This window comes from Mastacembelus armatus, chromosome 19, assembly GCF_900324485.2.
Source record: "Mastacembelus armatus chromosome 19, fMasArm1.2, whole genome shotgun sequence".
Classification (NCBI taxonomy): Eukaryota; Metazoa; Chordata; class Actinopteri; order Synbranchiformes; family Mastacembelidae; genus Mastacembelus; species Mastacembelus armatus.
In genome coordinates, this window is record NC_046651.1 from 17,743,223 (window position 1) to 17,768,892 (window position 25,670).

Here is a 25,670-nt window from a genome sequence, read left to right on the forward strand (position 1 = left end):
AGCTTTCACCTGATCAGATATTCTCAAACAAAAAATATAACACCATGTTGACATGAGCTGATAGAGCAGACAACACTGCAAAACGTGTTGTGTTTTAGTCCTGTTTTCAGTTTGTTGTCTTAATTAGCAGGATTTCTCAAAAGAGGAGACCAGTTAATTATTATTTTTTGTATTTTTTCTCTGGGAAATCATAAACAGAGCAACACATTTTCCATCCAGAGCCGTCTGATTCCAAACAGAAACTCAGACAGATTTATTTAAACAGCCTTAACACACAGTAACAGTGTGTGTTTTAGCCTGACCTGCAGTGTCAGAGTCAAACCACCCACAGCTTCATGAAATCTAGCTCTGCAGCTAACGGCTAACTCTCAGATAATGAACATTTTGTGATATGTGCAGTTTTAGGCACAAAAGCAGTTTTCATGTTGAGCTCCTCCTGATTCCTTTGTGCACGTTTATTGCTCCTGCAGCAGGATGATGAATATAAACAAGCTTTTTCCACAGGAGACGTTTCCCTTATCAGAGCAGGTGTAAGTAATAATATTAATGGTGTCTCAGCTACAGTAAAAGTCCCACTGAGCCAACATGCAAAACAAAGGGCCCATCCATCATTACTGTAATTATTTACACCTGCACTTTCCCTGCTTTACAAAGTCCAAAAGACATTTCTGATGCTTTTTTTTTTCAATGAGTCTTGTGACATTTTTTTTTAAAATTCAGTGTTTCCTTCCTGCAGGATCAGTTATCAGCAGACATGTACAGTTTTATGGCCAAAGAAATTGACTATGCAAGCTACTTCCAGACAGTAAGTACGATATCTCTCCACTGGCTAATGAGTGAAGAAGCAAAAATCTTGTGTTTGTTCACGGCCGACTCTCTGGTCTCTGTTTGTGTGTTAGTTGATAGAGGTCCAGGCAGAGTACCACAGGAAGTCATTAGAGCTGCTTCAAAGCGTTCTGCCCCAGATTAAAGCTCATCAGGGTGAGTGTGAGACCAACAAACACACACAGAGACACACACTCATGATGCCGTCTATTTTTTCTGTGTCCCCTCTCTAACTCCACCGGGCTCTGCTGCAGCTCATATCACAGTGTGTCTGTGTGTGATAGTAAAACAATTAGCTGTTTTAATTAAAACTACAACACTGCTCAATAAAATCAACAGGTACAGACACCAGTGGTGAGTATTTACTGTTTGACTTCTCTCTATGAGAAATACATTTATTTTACCAGCCAGATTTCCCTGCCTGTCAGTTAATGCAGCTTTAAACTGCACAGAGCTCAGGGACTAATGCCAACCAGTGTCATTGTTACTTGAACAACAGGTTTTGTGGTGTTTTAAGTTCACACTGGAAATATATTTAAACTTTCTGCAAAGGGAGAGAAAATTCTTCAATATGCTGAGCAAACATCAGGCTGCTGCTGTGTTTTGTGCATGTTTGTGAGTGTAACGTGTGTGTGTGTGTGTGTGTGTGTGTGTGTGTGTGTGTGTGTGTGTGTGTGTGTGTGTGTGTGTGTGTGTGTTTGACAGAGACCTGGGTGGAGAAACCCTGCTATGGGAAACCATTAGAGGAGCACTTAGCGCTCAGTGGGAGAGATATTGCCTTTCCCATCGAGGCCTGTGTCACCATGCTGTTGGAGTGCGGCATGCAGGAGGAGGTCAGACTACACATACACACACCACACACTCTCTCTGCACACACACACACACACACACTCTCTCTGCAGCTGTCCTGACTGACACAGTAAACAAATCTTCCAGTGAGAAACGGTGCCAGTGAGATGAAGTCACTCTTAATTAACTGAAGGGAAATGGATCTAATGAGGCCCACGCCACAGTTTGGTTTCCTCTGAGCTGTTTGTTGAATGCCTGAAACAAATAATCCTCATCTGTTTAATTACTGTGCCCCATTTTTTGTTATCAGCCCAGTAAGCTGTTCACAGGAATCAGTGCAGCGTTAGTCACTCAGTGTGTAAATGTTTCAATGCTGAGAGGACCTAATAGAAATAATTTAATCTAATAGCACAATGACGTTGTTGTATTCACTGTAAAGACTGTTAAAGCAGAATGTTCACCTTTATCCGACAGCTGCAGTTACTAGTTATTTCTATTGATACAAAACGTAATCAACTGATGAGGTGTTATTGTAGATTAGGTTCCCAGCAGCATATAAACCAGTCAGAATTAGGTCCACTTTAATCAGTTGCAACATGAACGTGATGTTTTTAAATGAATGTATGTGTAGGAAGAATCTAATAATATAATTTGCATAATTATTTTCAGTGCAGGACTTTAACTTGGACTGGACTGTTTCTGCATTGCTGTTTGCTTCAGTAGATGCTCTGAGCACTTCAGTACCTGATATCTTTCTTTAGACTCTTGGCTCTTGCTGCAGGTGTGGCGTGATCTGGCCTCACTGTCTGACTGTCGCCGTGTTTTGTGTCTCAGGGTTTGTTCAGAATTGCTCCCTCGGCCTCCAAACTCAAGAAGCTGAAGGCGTCTTTGGACTGCGGGGTGTTAGATGTGCAGGAGTACTCCGCAGACCCACACGCCATCGCAGGTGAGTTGCCGCCAGCGCTGCCACATACCTGAATTTTCCCCGTCTCTCCTGCTCACACCTAATCGGTTACCACTGTCGTCTGCAGGGATGTGAAATACGACTTCCTGCAGTAGATTTAACATTTAACATCTACTGCAGTTTCTGTATATTTCTACCATGCTCTGTTATGTCCATGGGTCACTGAGACAAGCTCCCTCCCACCTCCACTTTACATGACGGGGAAACAATCATCGTTACGCTGCCTAATGATCTGCAGTGATGACATCCCTGATGTTTTCAGTCCCTTTTATCATGTGTGTTTGTTTCTCCTGAGCTGATTCTGTGATTCTGTTCGTCAGCACTGAATTCCTGAAAAAAGGTTAATTATAACCTTTGTAAGAGCCACATGAGTCAATAATGATTTGATTAGGATACAGTTTATTTCTCTGCATCAGTAGCAAGAAAAGCAAACAGGTTCAGTTTTCTCCTTTCTGCTGTCTTTCCCTTTAAGTCGATTCAGTAGATTTAATAAATTATCCAAAAAATGTCTCCTGATAAATTCCAAATATAACGCCAGGCAGATTTTTCATCTTCTGCAGAGGCAGCGGCAAAAACAAGATCTGTTTTCCTTTGTTGCCTTCACCGGTTTGTTTTGAATCAGTCTCGTGATTGACTCTAAAAGAAAAAAAGGCTTTTAAGCTCTTATGATGCTGTTATTGATCTTTTTCCTTTTTGAGGGTGGTGCTTGTCTCTGCTGGGGCTGACTGCTGCACGATGATGTTGTCAGATGAAAACCTTACACCCGCACAATAACAACCTCCCATATTTTTTTATCTGGAGAACGATGCATTTTTGAATTTGTCAATCTAATCATTTGTGTCCAACATGAAAGGAAATTGGTGCAGCGTTACCTTCCAGCACACAGGGGGGATGCTGTCAAGTGCTTCCTAAGTAATCACTGCTCCAGTGTCGTGCCAACATTAAAAAAACTTGCCAGTTTTTTTCCATATTCATAGTTTTTATGTAGGAGGCAAGACTGTGAACACAAATACTAAAAGAGCAGCAACACAGCATTTTGAGATGATACATAACTTGAATGATTATTAAAGAAGACTGGAAAGAGGAAAAAAACAATCATTTGTGTAGACTCCTCCAGAGAGAAAGGTGCTTTGGGTTTTCCCAGTGACCCTGTTTACCTTTTATTTTCTGTTTTTGAATCTTTTTAGCTTCCTGTCAGGTTCTATGTTTTGGCAAATCACTGGACCTCATGCTAGAACTGCTCATGCAGCCAGATTTGTTCGTACGTGGCACATTTAAGTGATTTAAAAGAATTTGCGGCAGGAAACCATCCCAGATATTAAATGAAAGTGAGGAGTCATGTTTTACCTCAGTAAGTACGTAACTAGAAATACCACAGTGTGACCTCCCAGGCATTCACAGGTGGTATTCATCAGGCTGAAGACTGAACTGGAACACCTGTATGAGAGGTCTAGGTCAAGAATACACAAACGTTCACTCCTACCTTGTCCCAGTTACCCAATTAGGGCACAGCTTTTTTGCACGAGTGGGACTTTTTGTTGTCCTGCTGGCATGTGTGACTCTGTAAACACCTGAGCACGATGCACAGCGAGAACTCAATACCTGCTCCACAGGTACCACGTGTGAAGTAGATGATGTGATAAGATTTTCATGTGCCCTGCCCTGTTCATTTTGGTATGCAGACATGTTGGCTTGTCATGCAGCTCAATGTGGGGCATAAGGCAACCAGTCAAAATAGAGACATTTTGTTTTTGTTCAGCAACAATATGTTCTTTTATTAAATATCCAATCAAAGTCAGTCAATTCACCGTGTTCACCAGAGCAAAGAGCGACGGGTCGTGGTCGATGCTGTATCCCTCTCTAATTAAATTGGCTTAGCTCTAACAGCGAATCTAATTTGTGAGCCGGTGGTCGTGGTGGGGGTCTGCAAGGGTTCATCTTCAATCAGCCTCAATCACAATCAGTTGGCTCCTCTCTTCAAATACAGCGAAGTACAAACTGCGTAGTTGCAACATGATATCCCACATTTGATGTGTCACACAACACGCCTGCATATGCAGAGATCTCGACTCAGACGGGCAGACGTGAACAGACAGAAGCCTCCAGGCTGCGAATCCGTTGTTTGTCATCAATCCCACGTGTCCCTGGGGCAAATAAACGCAGCAGACCAGAGAAAGGAGACAAGTCAGAGAGAAGCCCAGTCAGCCGTCGCCTTCATCAACACTAGAAAATGATGCTGCCACCCACTAGTTCTGGTCTAATAATGTTGAGAAATAGTTTTCTGTTTGATTTGTGGTGTTTTATAGTAGAGTATGTGCTGTCTGAGTGAAATGGTGTTTGTGTTTTTGTTCTGAGCTTGTTTTTAATGTTTAATTAATGATGTAGAATATTTTGATTCCAGCTCAGTCTATTCAAAAGGTTTATGTTTGCTGTTTTCCAGTAACAGCCTCATGTTTAATTCACTTGTCCTATCTCAGATTCAGTTTTTATCAAGTTTGTTTTTTATTTATCAACCTGACGGAGTGTTAATGCGAGGGTGTGCTCGAAACGACCAAATCTGAATCGCAGAATCCCCGAACATGCAGATTTATACAACACTTTGTATCTCCAGAGAAGCTCAGCTCAGTGACTAAAGGCTCTGCCCCTGTAAAATGTTTCATTTCATGTAGGTTATAAGAAGCACAAGGATGTGATGGAGCCAGTGCTTTGTTTGAGAAATACCGAGGCCATCAGATCAGTCAGTGAAGCAACATGAGCATGGCGACTGCTAAATGAGACGCACACAGAGAAACTCCATCGTATGGAACAGTGCAATAAGCTGGAGGGAATTACGCTCACTCATACCTGCACCTGCTCCGTCTACACTTTCTGCAGTAGTTTGTTATTCCCACAGTGATATGAAATTACCTCCACAACAAAAGCCACAGTCAGGAATCAAACTCTGTTTATTCCACTGAATTGTGCTGATCAGGTCAGAGCTGGTTTCTCTGGTTCATCTCTGGTTCATCATTGGGACTTTCTTTCTCCTCTTTCTGTCTTTCTGTCTTTATTTATATTATATTATACTTATGTCTCCTCTCCGCAGGTGCTTTGAAGTCCTACCTGCGGGAGCTCCCTGAGCCGTTAATGACCTTTGACCTCTACAATGACTGGATCCAGGCTTCCAAGTGTGTATCTGCTCAGAATAATGAGATCAGTGGAGATGTTGGTCGTTTGATTAGAACTTTAGGTTCAAGTTCATATAGTTTAACATCTTACATGTGATGTTGTGAAAATCCTGCATCTCTTTCCTGTCTCCCTGCAGCATTCAGGATCAAGACAAGAGACCCCAGGCTCTGCTAAATGCATGTGAGAAACTACCCCCGGCCAACAACAACAACTTTAAGTGAGTCACTGTTTTCCTCATTCATTTATCCAGGCTGACAGGGGAGTTAACCAGCTAAAGTTATCTTGTTTACTCACATCTGACTAACGTGGTTCTTCAGCTGCAGCCACAGATCTGTGTAGCACAGAAGAATAAATAGTATCAGGCGGTTTGTCACATTCCCTTCACCCTTAAATCCTCAGCTCTTTAAGTGCTAAATATTGTGTTCACCATCTAACTTCAGCTGAATGCACATCAGCACGAGCTGGTTGTGGAGATTTTAGAGCCTTTTGTGTGAAAACAGCTCTATCCAGGTGGTGAGTGAGCCAAAGCCTGAATCTGCTGCCTGCAAAATCAAAACAAAGAGATGAAATATTGATTATCGCTGCTTTAAGAGAGGCACTGGTTTTTAATTTTATTGTCAGTCACTTTCACGTCTCGGTGTCTGTTCCTGAAGAAAAATCCACCGTAGCTTTCATGAAGCTGTAGCACCTCTAATCAACACTGGTCTAAAAAAAAGTGTTGGTCTGTGTGAATGAGTGACACATTCTACCTTCAGAGTTTCTCTATCAGCTGCTGGATTAAAGCGAGCCGCAGATATGAGCCGCAGATATTTGCTGAAGGTTTGTCTCTTGATCAAACCAAAACGGAGGAGAGGTATGACAAGGAGGAGGAGGAGGAGGAGGAGTAGAGCAAGATACTGCAGCACTCGTCAGTGTCATCGTCAAATCGCACAAATAGGGTGTATTTTTAGACGGCCCTCCTCTGAGAAGACCTGTCAGACCTGTCCAGATAATCGCTGCTCGCCAGAATGAGCTGCTTGATGTTCATTCAGCTGTGGGTCGGCTCTGGATGAGTCGCCATAAGAACCCACAGGCCCGTTCCTGCGTCCTACAGCCTCTGCAAACACATAAAGAGAAAAGGTTGCTGAAAAAAATATTCCTTACATCTGATGCCTTCTCTCAGCTTTGACCATTCTAATGTTTTATTGGACTGTAAAGTCTGATATTTGTCTGTTTTTATAAGTATGTGCATGTTTCATGTGTTGACTCCTCTGTGGTTCTGACTTTTAGATTCATCTCTGTAAACTGAACGTTTGGATCGGATCAACCAAACGTGATCGAAACACTCAGTAATGATGTAAATGGAGCTTAGTGTGCAGTCGTCCTCTCTTCAGTACCATATTGTACTAATATGTGTATCACAGCAGTTCAGTGAGAATAGATATTATATAGCTATTTACAGTATTTTGCCCCAAATCACAAATGTATCATTTATAATCTGCATAACATATAATACCTAGACAGATGATATACACTGTTTTTCTTCCTGCAGAGGTTGGATGCATGTGTTGTTTGTTGCTTTGGACCAAACCATCTGTGAAGTCTAAGTGATGTTTTCATCGACTCACCTGTGTCCTGCATCTCTATTTGCAGGTATTTGATCAAATTTCTCTCCAAACTGACTGAGTACCAGGACGTGAACAAGATGACACCTGGAAACATTGCTATAGTGCTCGGACCGAACCTGCTGTGGACGCACGATGAAGGGTAAGACGTTATGGAGCCAGAACTGTGACAGGTCCACTTTGGTTTTGTTTTCAGTGTCACTGTTCTGGCTCCGTGAGACTGCAATGAGTTAATTATTTCAACTCTGTGTAACAGTATGAACATTAGAGTTCAATTTACCAACAGCTGAATCTTCTGACTGACTTTGAGAGGTTTGAGTGAGCAAACCCATCATGGGTGTGATCAATAGTGCACCAGACCTGAAGCAGTCCACCACAGAGGGCAGAAATACTCAAGCTGCCCTGTGGAGTTTTATTTCTAAATTAAATTTATGTCTAATAAATGTGATAAATGCATTTTCTTCTTTTAGTACTGGTATAATTTGAATTGTTTGCGTAATTTTCCACTTGCTAGCAGTGGTCTCTCTTCTTCTCTGCCTTTATTGGTGCATCATCACCATCTGTGGATCAGTGGGAAACCAGGAACGTGCACGCTAGCGTGCGCTCATGTGCGTGCACAGGAACAAACAAAACAGTCATACCTTCATTAAACACTGCACCATAGTGCCAATAGCAGCCAGGAGCTCCACAGGATAAGTTCCTCTGCTTAACAGTGTGTGCAAAGATGAAATATGGGTATATTTTAATGAAAGACCAGTGCTTTGTGTACTCTGTATACTTACTGTAGTTTCATTGTGTTGCACAGTTCATCATGTACTACCTGAGCTCTTGTTCAGCCCGGGAAGTGTTTTTTTATGCTCAGAGAATGAAGGGGACTGAAAAGAGCTTAGTCAGTTTGAAACTTTGAGCTGCTGGTTTTCACAGAACTTGTTGCTGTGCAAAGTGATTAAATACATGACTCCAGAAGAGAAGGTTCTTGCAAGTTTTTGTAAAATATTTTTATAATTTGTAGACATTAAAAATGCAGCTGGCACATTAATGCATCACAAATAATAATTGTGCAACATGTAGGGGTCATTTAACCCAGTGTGTACTTCTATTTTGGTTTTAAAGGAGTATTTTTACAATGCTGCATTAGTAGGTTTAGTATTTAAGTAAAGGATTCAACTACTTTCTCCACCACTGATAATAAGCAGGCCAGCAGGCACAGTTCTTGCAATACGCTATATGTTGTTGATGATAATGCTGCAGTTTGAAGGGTGAAAGACTTTTTATCACTTTGTAACTTTTAATTAGTATTTTAATAGCCCACGTTTCTGAAGCGCTTTTAATTTCTCATTTTAATGCTTCTGTAATATCATGAGAAAGTGAACGTCAAGTCTTATGATCCAGACAGCTCCTTTCTCTTAGCGCCCCGTCGTTAAAAAGCCTCCGTCTCCTCCGTCCGCTGCAGGAACATCACAGAGATGATGACGACTGTGTCCCTGCAAATCGTCGGCATCATCGAGCCCATCATCCAACACGCCGACTGGTTCTTCCCCGGAGGTGAGCAGAGATGACACAAGAGCAAGTAGAAAAAAACTAATGATAAAATACTGAATTGTTGTTTTTTTTTTTTTTTTAGAAATCGAGTTTAACGTCACAGGAAACTACGGAAGCCCCGTCCACACCAACCACAACGCCAACTACAGCTCGATGCCGTCTCCGGACATGGATCAGATCGATCGAAAGCAGAACGACCAGAGTCGCCGGCCGCTCAGCGTCGCCACAGACAACATGATGCTGGAATTCTATAAGAAAGACGGGTACGACCCTCATACCTCTCTTATTTGCATCTACAGCACAGTCTGGGCATCACATCCAAATCTAGAAGATTGTAGAAGATGTTTGAAATCCTTTTTTGGTTTTGGAAGCACTGATTTTTAGTCGTTATATTTTTTCTTTTAACTACATCCCCAGTATAGTTTGACAACCCTCCAGGTTCATATTTCATCCTTTACAGCTGCATTTCTGAGAAACTATGCCTTGTTATTAATTTTGGCCTGGTTTATGGCTCTAAATACTACAGTACCCATGAGCCTCTATGAGCTGCTATGAAGCAGAATCTTTAGCTTCACCTGACTGAATTTGGTGCCTTATCCTTTAATTAAAACAACATTTTCTGGGTTAGCTTAGCTGGGGAAACTGTGAGTCATGTGACATTGTTTGTTGAGAACAGATGAGTGTTCAGTCTGCTTGTAGAAATGAAAAATAACTCAACTATGTCAGTGAACATTAGGCCAATGAATGGAGAGATGGTAGCATGTCAATAAATGACCCCTGTAATCCAGAGCTGAGAGGGAACCTGGTCCTGAACCCTAAACCTTCCCAGAGCTTAGACTCAGTCACGTCAGTCTGCAGCGTCTTTACAGTTCCAGTCAGTGTGGATCCTGAAAACTGGACTGACCATTTTTTTCTGGATGAGGGCAATTCCTGGCATGATCGCCATCTGACAGGGTCGGACATGCGGAGGAAGAGTGGGAGAATTCCCAACCGATTACACAAGTTTCATGTGGCAAGTGACCTCAGAGAAAAGCTCAGTTTCAGTATGAGCTGGACACAAGTGACATGGTGTCGCTCGTGCCTTCAGGCTTTTTTACGCAGCCTGGTGAGTGAGAAAAAGACAAAAACACAAAGAAGAGTCCGACAGAGAGAGATACATGACATTTAGTCTGTGAAATGAGGAATCTGACAATCCTGGAGCTGTGGAAGAGGATTAGCTGAAAACCAGTCTGACGCTTTCTTTTGCTTCTCTTTGTCTCTAATGCTGTGAAAAAGCCTGGGACTTATCGGGGCCTGCGGAGAGTCTGAGCTGCCTGCAGCCCAGGGACCACAAGTCGCCAACTAATTAAACTTGGACCCGGTGTGCTGGGTCTGATCAGTAGAGCTCAGCTTTCTAAAGAAATACACAGAAACACAATCCAGAACCCGAGTGAGGCTGTGTTAGTGTGATTTTTGTGTACCAAAGATTTTAGATTCAGGTCTGTAAGTGCACCCCCCCTCTGGAAAAAGTCAAATGGTCCTTTTTGTTCTGTGGACTCGGTACAGTCAGCTGAAGAACTCTGCATTAATCTGGTCAGTAAGAATAATTTATAATGTAAAAGGCATAAAAAACTCCATAGAGACATTTATGAGGGGGAGAGGCACCTTCAGCTCACTAACAAACATGGTAATAAAATAAAAGTGTCAGTAACAAAAGGGGTGTTTACATATTTGTCAGTATAGAATAATCATTGCAGGAGGACCATAAATACAAACCTCTGAGCATGATGCATGTTACTGCAAATGAAATGCACAACCTCTCACGTTCTCCTTTGATTTTTGGGGGATTTTCTTCTTTCCGTGTGGGAAACCTTGACCTAATTAGAGCTAAATGGAGCGAACGTTTTCTCTCAGGTTTTGACGAGCTTGAAGCACTTCAGGGAGAGCATGTTTCGCCCCTCAGATTGTGCTGCTTATTACACTCAGCATGACTCTCGTCCCCTGCAGCCCCCTGTTTGTCTTTAAAAGTTTACCCTGCCAAAGTTCCTCTGCCGCTTTGGAAAACGATGCTGTTAATGAGCCCAGGGAGACTCTGTCGTCCATGATCTTTACTCCTGTCTCACTGTGCTTGTTTCTGTTTTGACAATGCAGCATTAGGAAGATACAAAGGTACAGTACAGCTCCCTTTCCTCCTGTCACCCTCTCATCGGCCTGTTCACCATCTGTCTGTCTCGGCCGCACGCTGGCAGGAGCTGTTTGTCATATGTGTGTGTGTGTGTGTTTAATGCTCCAGTCAGGTCGGCCTGAAGTGACACACTTGGACTCCTATAGTTCAATGTCTCCAGCTCAGTGAGGTGGGAACAAAGCAGCCTTTGTCTCTGTGTTTACTTAAGTAGCATCTTTGCAGTTTCTGGCACTGGACAGACTTGTTCAACTTGTGAGCACAAAGGCCTCTTGTTGCGTAGTCTTGTCTGGATACATACTCCATTAAGTCACTGCCTGTTTTCCTGTTATTTTAAAGGAATAGTTTGACATATTCACTTTCTGCTAATGTTAAAATACTGGAAGCAGGAGGGGCAGTTAGTTTTTCTATTCCTTGCTATGTTTTCACAAAGTTGGACCTTACATGTGATCTGCTTCTAAAAAGTCAAGTCATTTTTTTTAAAGGTAAATGTCCTTTAATGGGTCAAACTATTGCTTTGAGTCATTTTGCAGAGACCATAACACGAATCTGATTCTTGTCCGTGTGGCATCTTTTGTGTTGCGGTTATCAAAGTATTTATCACTCGTACATCATCCAGGGAATTATCCGTTTATGCAGGATTTGTGCTGATCATCTGCTGTTCTCTGTTCATGGTGAGGATCATGTGGGTACGGTGGAGAGATGCTAGAAGCTGATCCAGGGTCAGTGGTATAGCTGAGAGAGGAAAGATGATGGTGTGAAAACCAGACACCTCTCCCCCTGAGCCACACAAACACACACCCTCCTTTGGTTTGATTGGCTGTGCATCTCTGTCCCACTGCAGCATGGGTGTCAGGGTGATGGACACTTCTTGGGTGTCGCGCAGGGGCCCATCTTCTACGCGTAAAGCCTCTTCCACGCCACCGAGCGTGCACCCCCCCGTCCCGCCCTCTGACGCTCTGATACCCGAGCAGACTGGGGAATTCTCTGCCACCCCCTCCCCCACCCCTCCTCCCACCAGCAGCGACCGAGCCAGGTAAGGCTGTTTGTGCCCCGTGCTCCTGTTTGACGCACACCTCCCCACCCGCCGCCGCCGCTGCTGCTGCTCCCTCCTCGCCACGTGTGCCGCTGCGCCCTGCAACCGACACCAGAACAGCGCTGTCTGCTTTTACCCCCAGTTTTCTTGTCTGTCGCCGCTTCCCCACAGAAGGTGCTAAACCCTGTCCCTGCGTCAACTCTGTGTCAACCCCGGTGTCTCACTTCTGATGAAGCATGTCGTTTTAAACGTACTTTAGTGGTGATGCCGCGGATCATGTGGTACAAGATTTTTACTTGGATATTCTGTACGAAACTGTGGAAAACCTTCAGAAAGGTTCATGTGTTTAGGTTTAGTGCTGCATGTGCATGAATTGTCAATGAATCTGTTTTTTTCCATTAGTCCAAGCCTCATTAACAGCATAACAGTCCATTGTCGCAAAGCCCTGCAATGGATGAGGTGAAGACTTTTCTGTTGTATTTATTTTGTTTTTCACAAGCACCTGTTATTTATGTTTTTGTGCTGGGGCCCTCAGTTCCTAACAGAATAATTAATAGTCTCCTGAGCCCCGACCCTGAATATTGGACCAGACTTAAACTTAAATCAAAATGTCCCACTGCTCTTTAGCTCTGTCAACAAATGTGTTCATCCATTTTAATCCACCTCATTTCTCCATAAAACACTGATATTTTTATCATTGCAGCTTGGATGATGCATCCTCCAATTGGTCGGACTCCTGTTACACCTACCCCTCCCCTGAGGAGGAGAGGCCGCCTCCCCCTTACCCCTCTTCCTCATCTTCCTCCTCCTCCTCCTCTTGCTCTTCCTTCTCGCTCAATCACCATCATTTCTACACCCGAGCATCTCTGGGTGTGCGTCCCGTTGTTGCCCCCAGTCCTGAAACCGTTCCTCACGGCCCGTCCCCTCCTCCCCGCCGCTCCGGCTACAGCTACAGCCCCCCCCCGCTCTCCCGCTCCCTTTGTTCGTCACCTCAGCAGCTTGACGTCAACTCCAACCACAAACCCAGCTCCCCGCATCTGCCCAAACAGGCCTCCCTGTCCGATGCTCCGCATGCGCCCCCCTCCGAAACAAATGGCTCCACCCTTTACATCAAACCCCCGCTCGTTCTGACTCGTCATGATCTGTTCCTGGGCTCCTCCAAACCCCCCAACACCCCCCTGACTGTTCCCTCTCCATGGGCAGCCTGTGCCTGTAGCCACGAGAGAGGAGCCAAGGCGACTAGGTAAATACAGACCCCTGCTCAACTCGTTCGTAACACAGTTCACACACAAATGAAGAGAGGCCCCACAGGGACAAAAGGAAGCTGGATGATGATGATGAGATGAGGAGGATAGGGGAGGGGTGAGATAAGATCCTTCCACCCTCATTATTCTCTGTTTGTCTTATTAATGCCTCAGGCTTTGAGTCTGTCGGTCAGTGTGCTTTAGGAATCCCATTATCAGATCCACCTTTCATTTACTAGCCATGTATGTGATCCATAACTTTCCATGTCGCCAGGATATTCAGGAGACGGTTGCCAGGCAACAAAGGAAATTCAAAGCTTTTGGTGAATACCATTATAAAAGTGGGCGTTAATGAGTCACACCAGTGGGCCCAGTCAGCCCTGCAGGATCAGACCTTGAATATGAGCAGAAACAACACAGTGATGTATGTTAAAGCAAAGCAACATGGATTAACAACACGGTGACACTGGAAAAAATCCAGGATATGCTCATCGGCATTGCTCCATCCTGAATTGACATCCCAGCAGCTTCAGTCATCCATCCACGCTTCATCTGCTGAAACTGAGTGCAGGCTGATGTGCAGCTGTCAGAGTATAAACTGATAATGTTTTGACCTTCAGGCCCTTCTTCCCATTGGCATTCTGGCTGCACTGCGCTATAAAAATAAGGAAAATCCATTAAGCCGTCAGGGTTTAATTGGGATTTTGAACTGCTTCTGCTGCACCGCAGTGTAGACTACACATCTGCAGCAGTGGTCACTCACACAATTTGACATTGAACTATGGGTGCTCTCATTTTTTTTTTAAATACGCCAAGAGATTTACAGAAACAGAGCTGACATATCGTTAAAGGGGAGTGAGATGCAAAGGGCACCTTGTAATTCATGTGTCCTTCTCCTTCGCTCTCTCCTCAGCACTCTGAAGAACAAGGAGCTTTCTCCAGTCATCGGGCAGAAGGGAATCCAGGGAACAGGGACCTCTAGTGGGCAGTCGCAGCACTCTGAGCACAGCCCGCACTCCCTGAGGAGAGGTAACACGCCTGTGCTGCCATTCACCAGTTTCATGTCTGTTTAATTTGGGCTTTTTGGCATTTGAAAACCTTCACTTTATGTAGATGTGCTGTCAGGTCATAGATAATGAGCATTCAGTCAAAATGAAATTTAAAAGCAAAACCTTGTTCTTTTCTTGTGCAACTATTGTTATAAATGTGACGTGGAATGAGGCTATTTTATTTATTTATTTTTATTATATTCTACAATTTTAGATCTACAGCTCATGTCAGATCAGCCTAGAAAATGTGTTTTCATTCATTTTTTTCCCTCATGGTGCAGTGAAAACGTTTCATATAAACCATTTTCTGTCCTAGATGTGAGTAAAAAGAGTATTTGTATTTTTAAGCCTGCCTCTCGCCCACTAAGGGACTGGATTGATGGAAATTTGTCACTTGCACAGTTCCCAGTTTAATTGCTGTACAACACAATTGCTGCAGTCGCTCTTTAATTAAGCCACAAAGACAATCATCATCATTCATTCATTCATTCAACTCCTAAATCAGTTTTAAAATCCATCACTGCTGCAGCCTGTAAGAGCTGAGAACATGTTCTTCTTCTTGGTGTCTCCACAGCAAAGAAGCTGGCACCAATCCCTCCCAAAGGCCCTTATTGCCAGACAGGAGCCATGTCAGACCAGTCGACGGGTCAGCCGTCTCCAGTCAGCCTGTCGCCCACCCCTCCCAGCACCCCCTCCCCATACAGCTTCACCTACCCACAGGGATACGCCACCATCGGCTCCCCGGGTCAGGCCCAGGCTGCCACTACCCCGTCGCTCTCCTCTCCACCCTCACTGGCTGGGACTCTCACTAAGACCAGACCGACCGCCAAACCGCCTCGGCAGAGGCCCAGCTTACCTCCTCCTCAGCCCCCCACCACGCCCGGCACCAGCCCCCAGCCTCTGGAGCACTCGTCGGGTCTCCTGGATGGTCTGTCTCCTGGGGAGAGCATGTCCACAGGTAAGAGGTTACAGCACCGTCACCGCGCTGTTAAAGTTTAGCTTTAAGATGCTTTTACTTCAGCTGTACTTCACTTTAAACTTCATTTATCTGTGTCCATTTATGAGTGATGCTGTATTTAAGCTCAGACTAACACACTATAGTTTTTGGTCTTTTGATGGGATAATAAGAGAAATACAGAATAACACCAGACTTTGTCTGATTGGAGTTCCATGAATAGAAATCTGCACAGTAACATGGTTATTGTTGCTTCTCTTTACTCACTTCTTGGTTTTTATTATTATGTTTTCTAATTTCCCGCTCTTGTCGACTGCTCTCATTGTCTCACCTACAGCAGTATGAGGCAGCAGGTTCAGTGTCATTCTAGGTGTGAGAGGGACTTTTAGGGTAAGCAGGAGTCCCTGTGCTAAAGCCTCACCCTCCACCCCTCCAACCCCTCGCCGTCATGGACAAACGGAGCCAGCTCACAGCAGGCTGAGGTTGCCAGTAGATGCATTTAGGATCACGGCCTGTTTTTATCAAACCGCTGAAAGTAAAATGTTCTCTTTTTCTTTTATCTTCTGATTCACACGTCAGATGTCTGCTCTAAAGGTGGTGTGGTAGATTCCTGAACAGACCTGCATTAGTTCACGTGTTACAGATTATTATACCAAGTTATTTAAGGAGTTTTAATCAGGGGTTCATTGATTTAATTTACAATCATCTTCACTGTCTGCACTCGTCAGTGTGTTACTAAAATGATTTCCCTGACATGTATCGACTAACAGCTGCATATTGTCAGGGTTCCTATTATTTATCTCTATACATGGACGTCATAGATTAGATTAACATATGAAATACTAATCTAGTACATACAGAGATTTCACATGAGTAAAATTAATCTGTTCTATTATTACTTGACTGAATAAGTTGTAAGTCTGAGGAGGACGTCACTTAGTTCACTGTGTTTTATTGCTGACACTCAGCCACAGCTGTTTTACTCTGTGGTGTCAAACAGGTCTGATAAATACAGGCCCTGGTTTCCATCTCAGCAGCAGCCTCACCCTAGAGCCCTCCTTACCCTCAGCTGCCAGTTTATTAGGAACGCCAAGATAAATCCGCCTTCAGGAAGGTGATAGGGTTCAGTTTGTGTTTGTGTTTCACCTGTGTGATCACTACAACGCGACAAAAACTGAACATTGTCACTTTCCTGAAGGAGGATTGATTAAAGGACTGACTTAGTTTTAGCTCGGCGTTCCTAACAAACTGACCACTGAGCATACGTTCCAGTATTTGTCATTATGTATACAAACCCACAGCTGCTGTGGTCAGTCCTTTGCATGGTGGCTGAGCCTGATGCATGGCTTATACATGGACCAGTCCAAACACACCAGGCCAGAAACCTCAGAGGTCTTCGTGCCTCAGGATTCCTACCCATAATGCTACGCTCAGACCCCAACCCCCTCCCCACACACACACACACACACACACACACACACACACACACAGACACACCCCTGCTCCACTCCGCCACAGTGTCGTGCCTCACCTCCCTCTGCTCCTCCTCACTCGCACACCTCTCACCTGTGCCTGTCGTCCGTCACACGTGTTACGTCATCATGGTCACATGACACCAAAGAGGAAGCAGCTCTTTCTCTCAAACGGAGGTCAATATATTAGTTTATACATGAGTATAACTAACTACATTGATCTGGTGGTTTTGAATGAGTTTTTAAAGGTCATATCAGGTGTAAGAGTTGGGGGTGCACAATATTGACTTTGTTGTCAGTTCCCAAGACGTTGCAATGATATAGATGCAAATAACAAACCTGCTTTATTGCTACTGTAAATACAACACTGCATTTAAGGGTCTGACTCAGTGAGAACAAATCAATCAAACTGAACTGTAGCAGACATTAATTTTTGGCCTCAATATTTGTGTGTTTTGTTGTTGATATTTTAGAGAAGCAGTCTAATCTCACTATTAGACAGAATGAATTAGCCCGTGAACGTACTGGAACATGAATGCTAATGCTAATGTTTTTGGGACTGGGAGCAAACACCTGCAGCTGGTTTGACATCTGGGGTAAATTCACATGTGGGTTTATGTGACAGTTGAGTGTAATTTCAGATTTACTTTGTTCCCCAGTATAATTGGTTGTATATTGTGCACCCCTATCATGCATTGTTTAATTTCTTCATACTGCAACTGTTTTTGGACGTCTGGTGACCCACATGTTGTGTGTAACATCATCCAGCATTGATGAAACCACATCTGGAGCGATCTGTTTCACTCAACACCTCACACAACTCTTTTTTTTTTTTTTTTTTTTAGTTTTCGTTTCTGCTCACACTGTGTTTCTGCTCTGCCAGATTCTCTCTGTAACTTGGACATCCCCGTCATAAACATGGAACTGGATGGTATTTTTGACTCACCCCACATCTCGTCCTTCGGGAACTCAGTGGCGCCGCTCGAGTCGACCGGTGACAGAGCGGAGTTGGAGGAAGAGTCTGAGAGCACAGCGCTATGACGCCACTGAGTTCCTTCTCATGAAACACACAACGCTACTGCTGCACCGCACCGCTTAAATCACGCTTATTCACTGACCTTTCACCTCTCCAGCTGGATAACGTCAGCCTCCGCTCTGGATCTCATCGTCACGCCTTCACCCACCCTCGATCCGCAGGGGCTGATGCTTAAAAACAAGATTATCTCTGCCATAAAGTGACAAGGAATAAGGGTTACACAACTAAAAGAAGTCTCACAATCACAATCAGCGACCGGGTTGTCAGGGGACTTTCTATGTTAACATGTTTTTTTTTTTTTACTTTCAATGTTTTATGTTTTTGCCTTATTTTATTCACTTGCAATATTGCCTTTAACTTCACTCGGCTGGATGCAGGCTGCTGGGAGGAACCAGTGCTCTTTGCTGCTGCTGCTGCTTCTCGTGAGTGAATCTTAGAAGGAAGAACAACAACACAGAACTGTACATCAGTCCTGCCAACACGTAGGCTTTCTTCTTCTTCTCTCTCCCACCGTTTATCTCCCATCCCGAGCGCCTCCTTCATTCCTCAGGGGTGTCAGTGGAAATGCCTCGCTCTGGCATGTGGTGGCACCTGAGTTCACTGTGAGTGTGCCAGGATGTTGTTGTGGAAAGTGTGTGTGTGTGTGTGTGTTTTGTTAATGTGTGTGATGTGTTTGCTAATTGTACTACATGATGTTGCACTGTTGGTGTTGTGGAGCGTAAACAGGCTGCATGTTTTAGACGTTTAGGAAAATTATTACCAGGTTGCAAAGAGGTTTAAATGCTCAATGACACATTTCTCTATATTTACATCCAAGCAGGATATTAATCACTGAATTTTTATTTCTACTTTACATTTTCAGAGTATATAATACGATTAACAACATAACAAAGCAAATCATATCATATTTTGTATCCACAAAAGAGCTATAAAGAAACCATTTCCTCCAGATAGAATATAGTTGACGCTATCAGGGAGCTATTACATGTATGAAATACATATTGTAGTTTTTCAAAGGTCCAGAAATGTAAAAAATGAAAAAGTCCATGTGATGAATCCTGATTATTTTGGCAGCAAGCAAAGTCACATGGTATTTTTCGTTTTCCAGGATGAAATAAGGATCAAATTCAGTTTCAAAAACGGGAATGTGCAGGTTTGGTACCACGGAGCCTGGAGTCTGTCACCTAACAATCACTGCAGTTCAACTAAAAGAAGTCCACCCCTTAGAGCAGCAGCACAGACCCTGACTGCGTTGCATTTGGCAGATTTCTGGCCAATCAGAGGCCCTGATGCTGCTTTGTGGGTTGGACTTTTATTTCAAGTTGTATAATCAATGTTAATATGGGCTTTTATCTGGACAGAAGTGTGACACTGGTCCATTACTCCACTAGTGGTCAGAAACTGTATTTACTCTGGTGGCCCATTTCAGGCTCCATATGGGAGAATCGTCCTCATCAGAACACACAGGAAAGATTTTGTCCGTCTGCCCTGAGCATCCCATCATATCATCACAAAGAACTGAAGAATCTCAACACACTCCCAGAAAAAAGTGCAGTTTTTGTCAGAATATTAAAAAAAAACAAAAAAAACTGCAGCCCTGATGGTCAAACACACTTTTTTCTGTCAGTGTGTTTTCAGTTTCCTCCACCTCCACATGGCTGTTTACAGGAACCCTGTCTGATGATGCTGATATTTTTGGTCTGTATTAGTGAATCAGAGGCAAGTGCAAAGATATGTGTATATGTGTTTATTTTGATGAGAGTATTTATACAGATATATTTCTGAATACTTTTTATGAGGTCTGGGGAGTTGTGATTGTTTCCACTACACATGAATCTCATCTGAGGATTAAAAAAAAAAAAAAAGCATTACATGGGAACATGGGACCAGAACTTCTCTGCTGTCACATCAAAACCTTTTTTCAGGAATCAGACGTTCAGTTTCAGAGAAAACTGGAGTAACGAGGTTTGTAAACGACAGCAGCGGTTTGATATTTGCCTTGCGATGGGTTTTGCTGTGACCTGTCCAGATTTGTAAGATTTTCGTCCTGAGAACATCCACAACACATGGCCTCAAAGTCACTGTGCTGCTGCCATCCTCTGTCTTTAACGTGTGAGAATATTCACAGGACTCTTGTAAATACTGACACCTCTGTACATACATGTTCTGTATATACCGACAGGGGAGAGGTTTATTGAAAAATAGAAATGATGGTGATGAATATTATAACATTATACTGTACATGTAATATTGCAGGTTTTAGCACAATAGCCCCACATCAACACGAAACAACATCGAGTAGACGTGGCACAGTAAAAAGCTGAAGCGGTGCAGCTCTGACGCAGGCTCCAGGTTAAATCTACTTTGTCGATTTTCTGGAAAAAAACAAAACAAAAACCAGCTGTTTCTGCTTCGGTCGCAGAGTTTTTTAATTCTCAGCCTCTTGAACCTTGAACCCTGAGCTGGAGTGGTCAGTCTTAGGGTGTAACAGGGTTTAAGAGGTTAGAGATACTGCTGCTCTGCTGTGTTATGGCTTGACTTTTAGACATAGGAAAACAAATATCAAATATCAGCAGAGTCATTACATGAGATACAAGTTATTCACAGACATAAAACTGCAGAAACAAAAACAGTCCAAAAAGAAAAATCTGAAAAAAAAAACAAAAAACGAGGCTGCTATGAATTATTACGATTATTTGTTTGGTTAGTCAGTTAATCATCTGGTCTTTGAAATATCACGAAATTAATTTAAAAATGTGCAAAGTTTCCTAAAGCTCAAAATGATGTTTCTTTATAGACATTTTACTGTTGTATGAGACGAAGAAGAGCAGAAGATCCTCACGACATTAAAACTGAAAGAAAGTTTTACATGTTTAATGATTCATTTATTATGAAAATAGTTCCAAATGATTTTCTATCAGACTAATCAATTAATTCATTTGACTGGACTTAGTTTCAGTCAGTGCAGCATCAAATGCAGTATTTATAATTTTAACATTTAAAGAAAAACGGATTAGAAAATCCTTCTTGTTGCAGATTAGGCCGTGCTGAGGTGGATGGTCCGTCCTTGTTTTGTTCTGAAGGCTTTTAGATCGAGGCTTGTACATGTTCTCACCAAACACAACCCGGTCGAGCAGAGAGATTCCAGCATTAGAGCTTTTGAGCACTAAAACACAAAGGCCTTTTTCCCACGAGTAGGTGAAACATGTTGGCGATAGACGACATTGACCTCACAGGTTGTGATTGTGCTGTGGGTGGAAGGGTGTTTAATAAAAAGTGGAATGACCATGTTAGTGTGAAAATGAGCCGCATGCTTATAAAGTGTGTCTCATCTTTGGTCCTTTATAAATGTGCTTGTATTTATTTTTATCAGTGAATAGATCACCCCCTGCGAGACGAGTAATTCACTGCTGCCCTTGACCTTTTTTAACTCCCCATCGATTCTGCCGACATGATTTAACATTCGTTTTCATCTTCTGTGTTACATTTCTACATATGTTCCACTGTGTTTTACCTGTAGCAGATAAGAAAAGCACATTAGATTCAAAACCACTGTTTTTGCCCAGAGTACTGCGCTAAGATCTGCTGAAATGTTTCTGTGAATTTACACTGACAAGCAAGAAAAAAGGTGCTGCAGAGAGGTTGGTTTTAGCCCGTACAGTTGGTAGACTACACTGTGGTGCATGCAACCGTCACAACTACGTGTCCATCTTTTCTTTTTTTTTCAGTTCCAGGTAATGTGGGCCCAAATAAGAAGAAAACACATAAGTGATCAATCAGTCTTTCTCAAAGTTCTTGGTGTCAAACAGTAGTGATGCTGTGGACTCTTTAAAGTTTGGAGTAAAGAGGAACTGCCTTTTCTTGGCCATGCTATCACCCCGTGGATCACAGTGTAAAATAAAAAAAGAAAATCCTCATCCGAATGTTGAAACTATTAAAAATGTTTTTATATTACTTGAATTTTCTGTGCTTTTTTTATGAATAACTGTTAAAAATGTCTTTTCACTTGGCTTCATACATTAAAGAAAACAGAAAGAGGCACGTTGGGAAAGAGACAGAAGGAATCACAGTTTTAAATCACAGGTTAAATCAAACTCACGTGCACAATGACCCGTTTACCTTTGACCTTCTGTTCATGTTAAACTGTGGTGAGGCTTCTGCTTCGAACAACTTGTCCTGTTGAGTAAAGTGTTTTTTTCTCATCAGATTCATCTGGACTGAAATATTCATCATAAATATCCAAATTGAAGGGAAGGTGCCTCTTTACCAAAGTCCATGCTGATGTTCAAGGGGGCGTCGTACATCTGCAGGTACTGCTCTGGAGTCTGGAGCTCATCTTGAGACAGCAGCTTTTCTAAGATCCTCGGGGAGATGATCAGCTCCGGGGTCTCATCCAGGGCCAGCCCAGGAAGAGCCTGAGTGCATTCATACAACAACCAGATGTTTTGGTCATCAAAACAATACAAAGCTGTTGAGGTTCATACATGAACCCCATACAGGAGCTGCTCTAAGTTTCTAATCCTGTAAACACACCTTCTTAGCTATTTCCAGGTGCTTTCGCAGCCTCTGCAGTTCAGACAGGACGGTGCAAACCAGAGTCTCTATGCTGTCGTCCTCTTCCTGAAGTCCTTTAGCCGCCCAGCCCTGAGCCACGTGATCGGGTCCCAGCACCTTCAGTCACCAGCATGAATGAGTGAAATGAGGCTCAGAATTGGTAAGAAAATGTATAAAACCCCGAATAGAACATTGGAGAACCTTAATGAATGTGTGTGTACACAAGGCACAGGGAGCTCACTGAATAATGTGAGTGTATGTGTAAACCTTAAACCTTAAAATGTATGAATATAACCAAAAGCAAACCTTGTGGCTCCACTGTTGGAACAGCCTGCGTTCAGGGTTGTGAGCCATGAAAACAACTTTGGGAGATTCCAGCAAGATACTAAGAAAGAATGGTCAGAGTTAGTATGACTGTGCATTTTAACACTGCTCACTGTGAGGAGCAAGGCTCAGGACGTGCAGGTGTTTTGGCAGATGTTCTGATCTCCAGTCAGCTCCTGGTCATCGTGAACGTGTTAGCATTTAGGTCAAAATGTTAGCACGGGTGCACGCTCTTGTGTACATCATGTGTTATGTGTGGTTTGCTTACCAGCCTGTGTGTTGCATGTCTTTGAGGTCTTTCAAAACAGAAACCAGAATATCCCTGGATGACTGTAAGAGAGAATCACAGCACAGTGTAAGTCCACACTGTGATCTGTCATGGATCCATGCTGCGTGTTTTTATTTGCAGTGTTACTTACTTCAACGATATGAAGCAGGCAGGATGGATAAATTAACAGCAGGCCTGTTGTAAGATCCCATATGTACTGTTTGCTTAAATCAAAGATGAGTTGTTCATAATGAGCTGTATGAAAACAACAATATATCAGTATGTCGTGGAAGAAACAAAATAGCCTGAGAAGCTTCCTGAGGCTTTTATTCTGGGCTTTCTTTGGAATTGTTTTGGAAGAATTGCTTGAACAGCAACCACAGAAAAGCTTTTACAAGAACGTCCTGCAGACTCATTTACAGATGAGCCATAAAAACACACCAACACATGAAACAAAGCAGTTTATAGCAGCCACAGCCTGTTTTTGTGGTTTTACATATTAGAAAAGTTCAAATTCAAAAAGAGCACATTTATGTTTCTCTGTATCTGTTTCCCACAAATGCACAGACACTAAAGAGAAATCCCTAAAGAGAAACACGGATTAAATCGGCATCAGGCGATTAGTTCATTGATTAGAGTGACGGGAGCTTATCAGGGAAATAGAAATGCCTTGTTATCAACCACTGAGCTATTGTGCTCTCTGTCTGTGTGGCTCTGAAGGTAATTGCGGACTGACCTCTCAGTTCGGTCCTGTCAGCGTTGTGGGGGAGTCGAGCAATCACCACCAGCCGCTGTAGCACGATCCTCTGCAGGGACAGAGAAGAAAAGTCTGCAGGGTGACACCAGAACGTCCTGCTCCACCTGCAGGGAGCACCCTGAGGAGGGCTGTGTCACACATTAGGTACATGCATGCATGGAGATCATTATCACACCTTCTGCCATATTGTGCGTAGCCTTTGTCAAATATCTGTCAGGGAAAAAGCTCCACAGTCATGACGTAAAGCTGCTGATCATATCTGTGAGTCCAGCTGCATTAAAACAGCTAAACTAAACTTTGTTTCCTCTCCTCTGAAATACAAACCTCGTTTTCTTTCAGAACTTTCTTCCGTGCAAGAATCTGGTGAAATAAACTAGTCCCAGTTTCCTCCTCCTTCTCTGCCTTTGATTTCACTGCGTCACTTTTCTCCATCTCTCTATCTCTGAATTTCTCTGCGTTCAGTTCAAGCACTGAAGCGAAGTGAGTGCAGCCACAGCAAACGGCTGCTGTCTGTGTTTAGAGGAGCTGACACCCTAGAAACCCATTGTTCTCCTGCAGTCTGGGCTTTATTACAGACGTACACAACAAACATGTTGTTTGTGGGCCCGTCCCAGGCCAGGACAGCGGTTCAGCCAGTGATCCAGCAGGAGGGGGACCAACATGCAGCAGATACAAGACCACAAACCGTCTTGGTCTGAAGTTAATGTAAGAAACAGTTTGCTGGTCCTTCTTGAACAAATATATGTGTTAATGGAAAACAAGTAAAATTCTCCTTTGGTTTAGTCTGAAAAGCTGAAAACTCAATTTTAATATCACTCTGATAAATGAGATCAGATGTTTTTGAGATCTTTCAGAAAAAAACTATTGTACTAAGGATTCCTTATATTTCATTATCCATGAAGTTCAATGTAAAATAGGTCAAAGCCAAACAAACCAATTGTTGAGTACACATATAAAAGCACGAGTTAATGGTAATCTCATGATGTACGTACATTTAAATGTATTTTACCGATTGTGCTCATATATATAATGTGGTATTTACTTTAACTGCAATAAAGGACCTGGATATTTCGTGTTTTTAAGTTTTCTCATTTGTGGACATCGGGGTGACTAAGGCCTTTATCCTGCAATCGGTCTGTCCCGTTATTCGGTATCTCAGTACAAGTAGCTTCACCGTGGAAAGACAAACCTCACTCGTTTCCCCGTGAAACTCGTCAGACATCAACAAATTTCTCTCTTTCAGCTCCGAGCGTCTGTTTTCTGATTTTAGTGAAGCGGCCATGGCGCTGGCCCTCGGGTTACCACGGCAACAAGACACGTCATGACGCGTTTGACGTCGGTGACGACAAGACCGGAAATGTTTTTCACGTCTCTTTATAGTAAACTACTTTATTTTATTTTTTTTTACTTTTATCACCTATTTACACTCATGTCGCGTGTTTTATTGACTTTTATCACATTTTACACTGACATTATAGTTGTGTCATACGTTTGCACGTTTGTTACCGTTTTTTATTTAGCTTAATTTTAAAAATATACTATCGTTTATATTTTTACAACAAAACAACCCGACATAACTAGAAAAAAAACCTAAATATCAGAATATCCATCAAAATGATTCTTTCACACAGGGATAAGGAGATTATATGAAAGTAAAGTATAATTCAACTTTTCTACACTATAACCAGCAGGTGATGCTAATTTAACATTAACATGTGAGTTGTGCGCATGTGCGAGAGCAGCGTTGATCCCTATGGTGATTTTATTATTTTATTATTTCTATTTATGCACAAATAAAGACGTTTGCAGAGAGCTGCACACGGTTCTACACTGATGTGAGATTTTTATTCTTTAGAAACAGCTGTTGAATTAACGTCTTTGAGTAAAAAGAAACATTTGGCTTATCTTTGGTTTCTCCGTGT

The 25,670-nt window shown here is 42.8% G+C and overlaps 2 protein-coding genes across 6 annotated transcripts in view; one reads left to right on the top strand and one right to left on the bottom strand.

Moving 5' to 3' along the window:
* LOC113135690 (rho GTPase-activating protein 44-like) overlaps positions 1–21,799 on the top strand; it is a 57,438-nt gene extending 35,639 nt beyond the window's left edge. For 2 of the 4 annotated variants that reach the window (XM_026315898.2, XM_026315897.2), the window contains exons 9-22: positions 737–805; positions 900–981; positions 1,531–1,658; positions 2,449–2,560; positions 5,664–5,745; positions 5,883–5,963; positions 7,379–7,492; positions 8,804–8,895; positions 8,975–9,155; positions 11,898–12,089; positions 12,793–13,332; positions 14,247–14,362; positions 14,957–15,340; positions 17,693–21,799. In XM_026315898.2, coding sequence (XP_026171683.1) covers positions 737–805; positions 900–981; positions 1,531–1,658; positions 2,449–2,560; positions 5,664–5,745; positions 5,883–5,963; positions 7,379–7,492; positions 8,804–8,895; positions 8,975–9,155; positions 11,898–12,089; positions 12,793–13,332; positions 14,247–14,362; positions 14,957–15,340; positions 17,693–17,850 — 2,331 coding nt within the window. In that variant the 3' untranslated portion in view covers positions 17,851–21,799. Of the gene's footprint in view, positions 1–736; positions 806–899; positions 982–1,530; positions 1,659–2,448; positions 2,561–5,663; positions 5,746–5,882; positions 5,964–7,378; positions 7,493–8,803; positions 8,896–8,974; positions 9,156–11,897; positions 12,090–12,792; positions 13,333–14,246; positions 14,363–14,956; positions 15,341–15,674; positions 15,728–17,692 lie in introns of all 4 variants that reach the window. The other 2 variants (XM_026315899.2, XM_026315900.2) reach the window with 2 other exon arrangements.
* Positions 19,647–25,054, bottom strand: tex47 (testis expressed 47). Of its 2 annotated transcripts, none has more exons than XM_026315903.1 (9): positions 24,938–25,054; positions 23,728–23,797; positions 23,143–23,246; positions 22,992–23,053; positions 22,706–22,784; positions 22,379–22,516; positions 22,113–22,260; positions 21,965–22,021; positions 19,647–19,686 (listed from the first exon to the last, which is right to left on the bottom strand). In XM_026315903.1, the coding sequence occupies exons 1-8, from the start codon at positions 25,028–25,030 to the stop codon at positions 21,984–21,986; spliced, it is 732 nt and encodes a 243-aa protein (XP_026171688.1). In that variant the 5' UTR covers positions 25,031–25,054; the 3' UTR covers positions 19,647–19,686; positions 21,965–21,983. The 2 variants fall into 2 exon arrangements, with proteins under 2 accessions (XP_026171688.1, XP_026171687.1); XM_026315902.2 differs by lacking the exon at positions 19,647–19,686 and adding an exon at positions 20,010–20,220.
* Between the last annotated feature and the right edge of the window lie 616 nt (positions 25,055–25,670).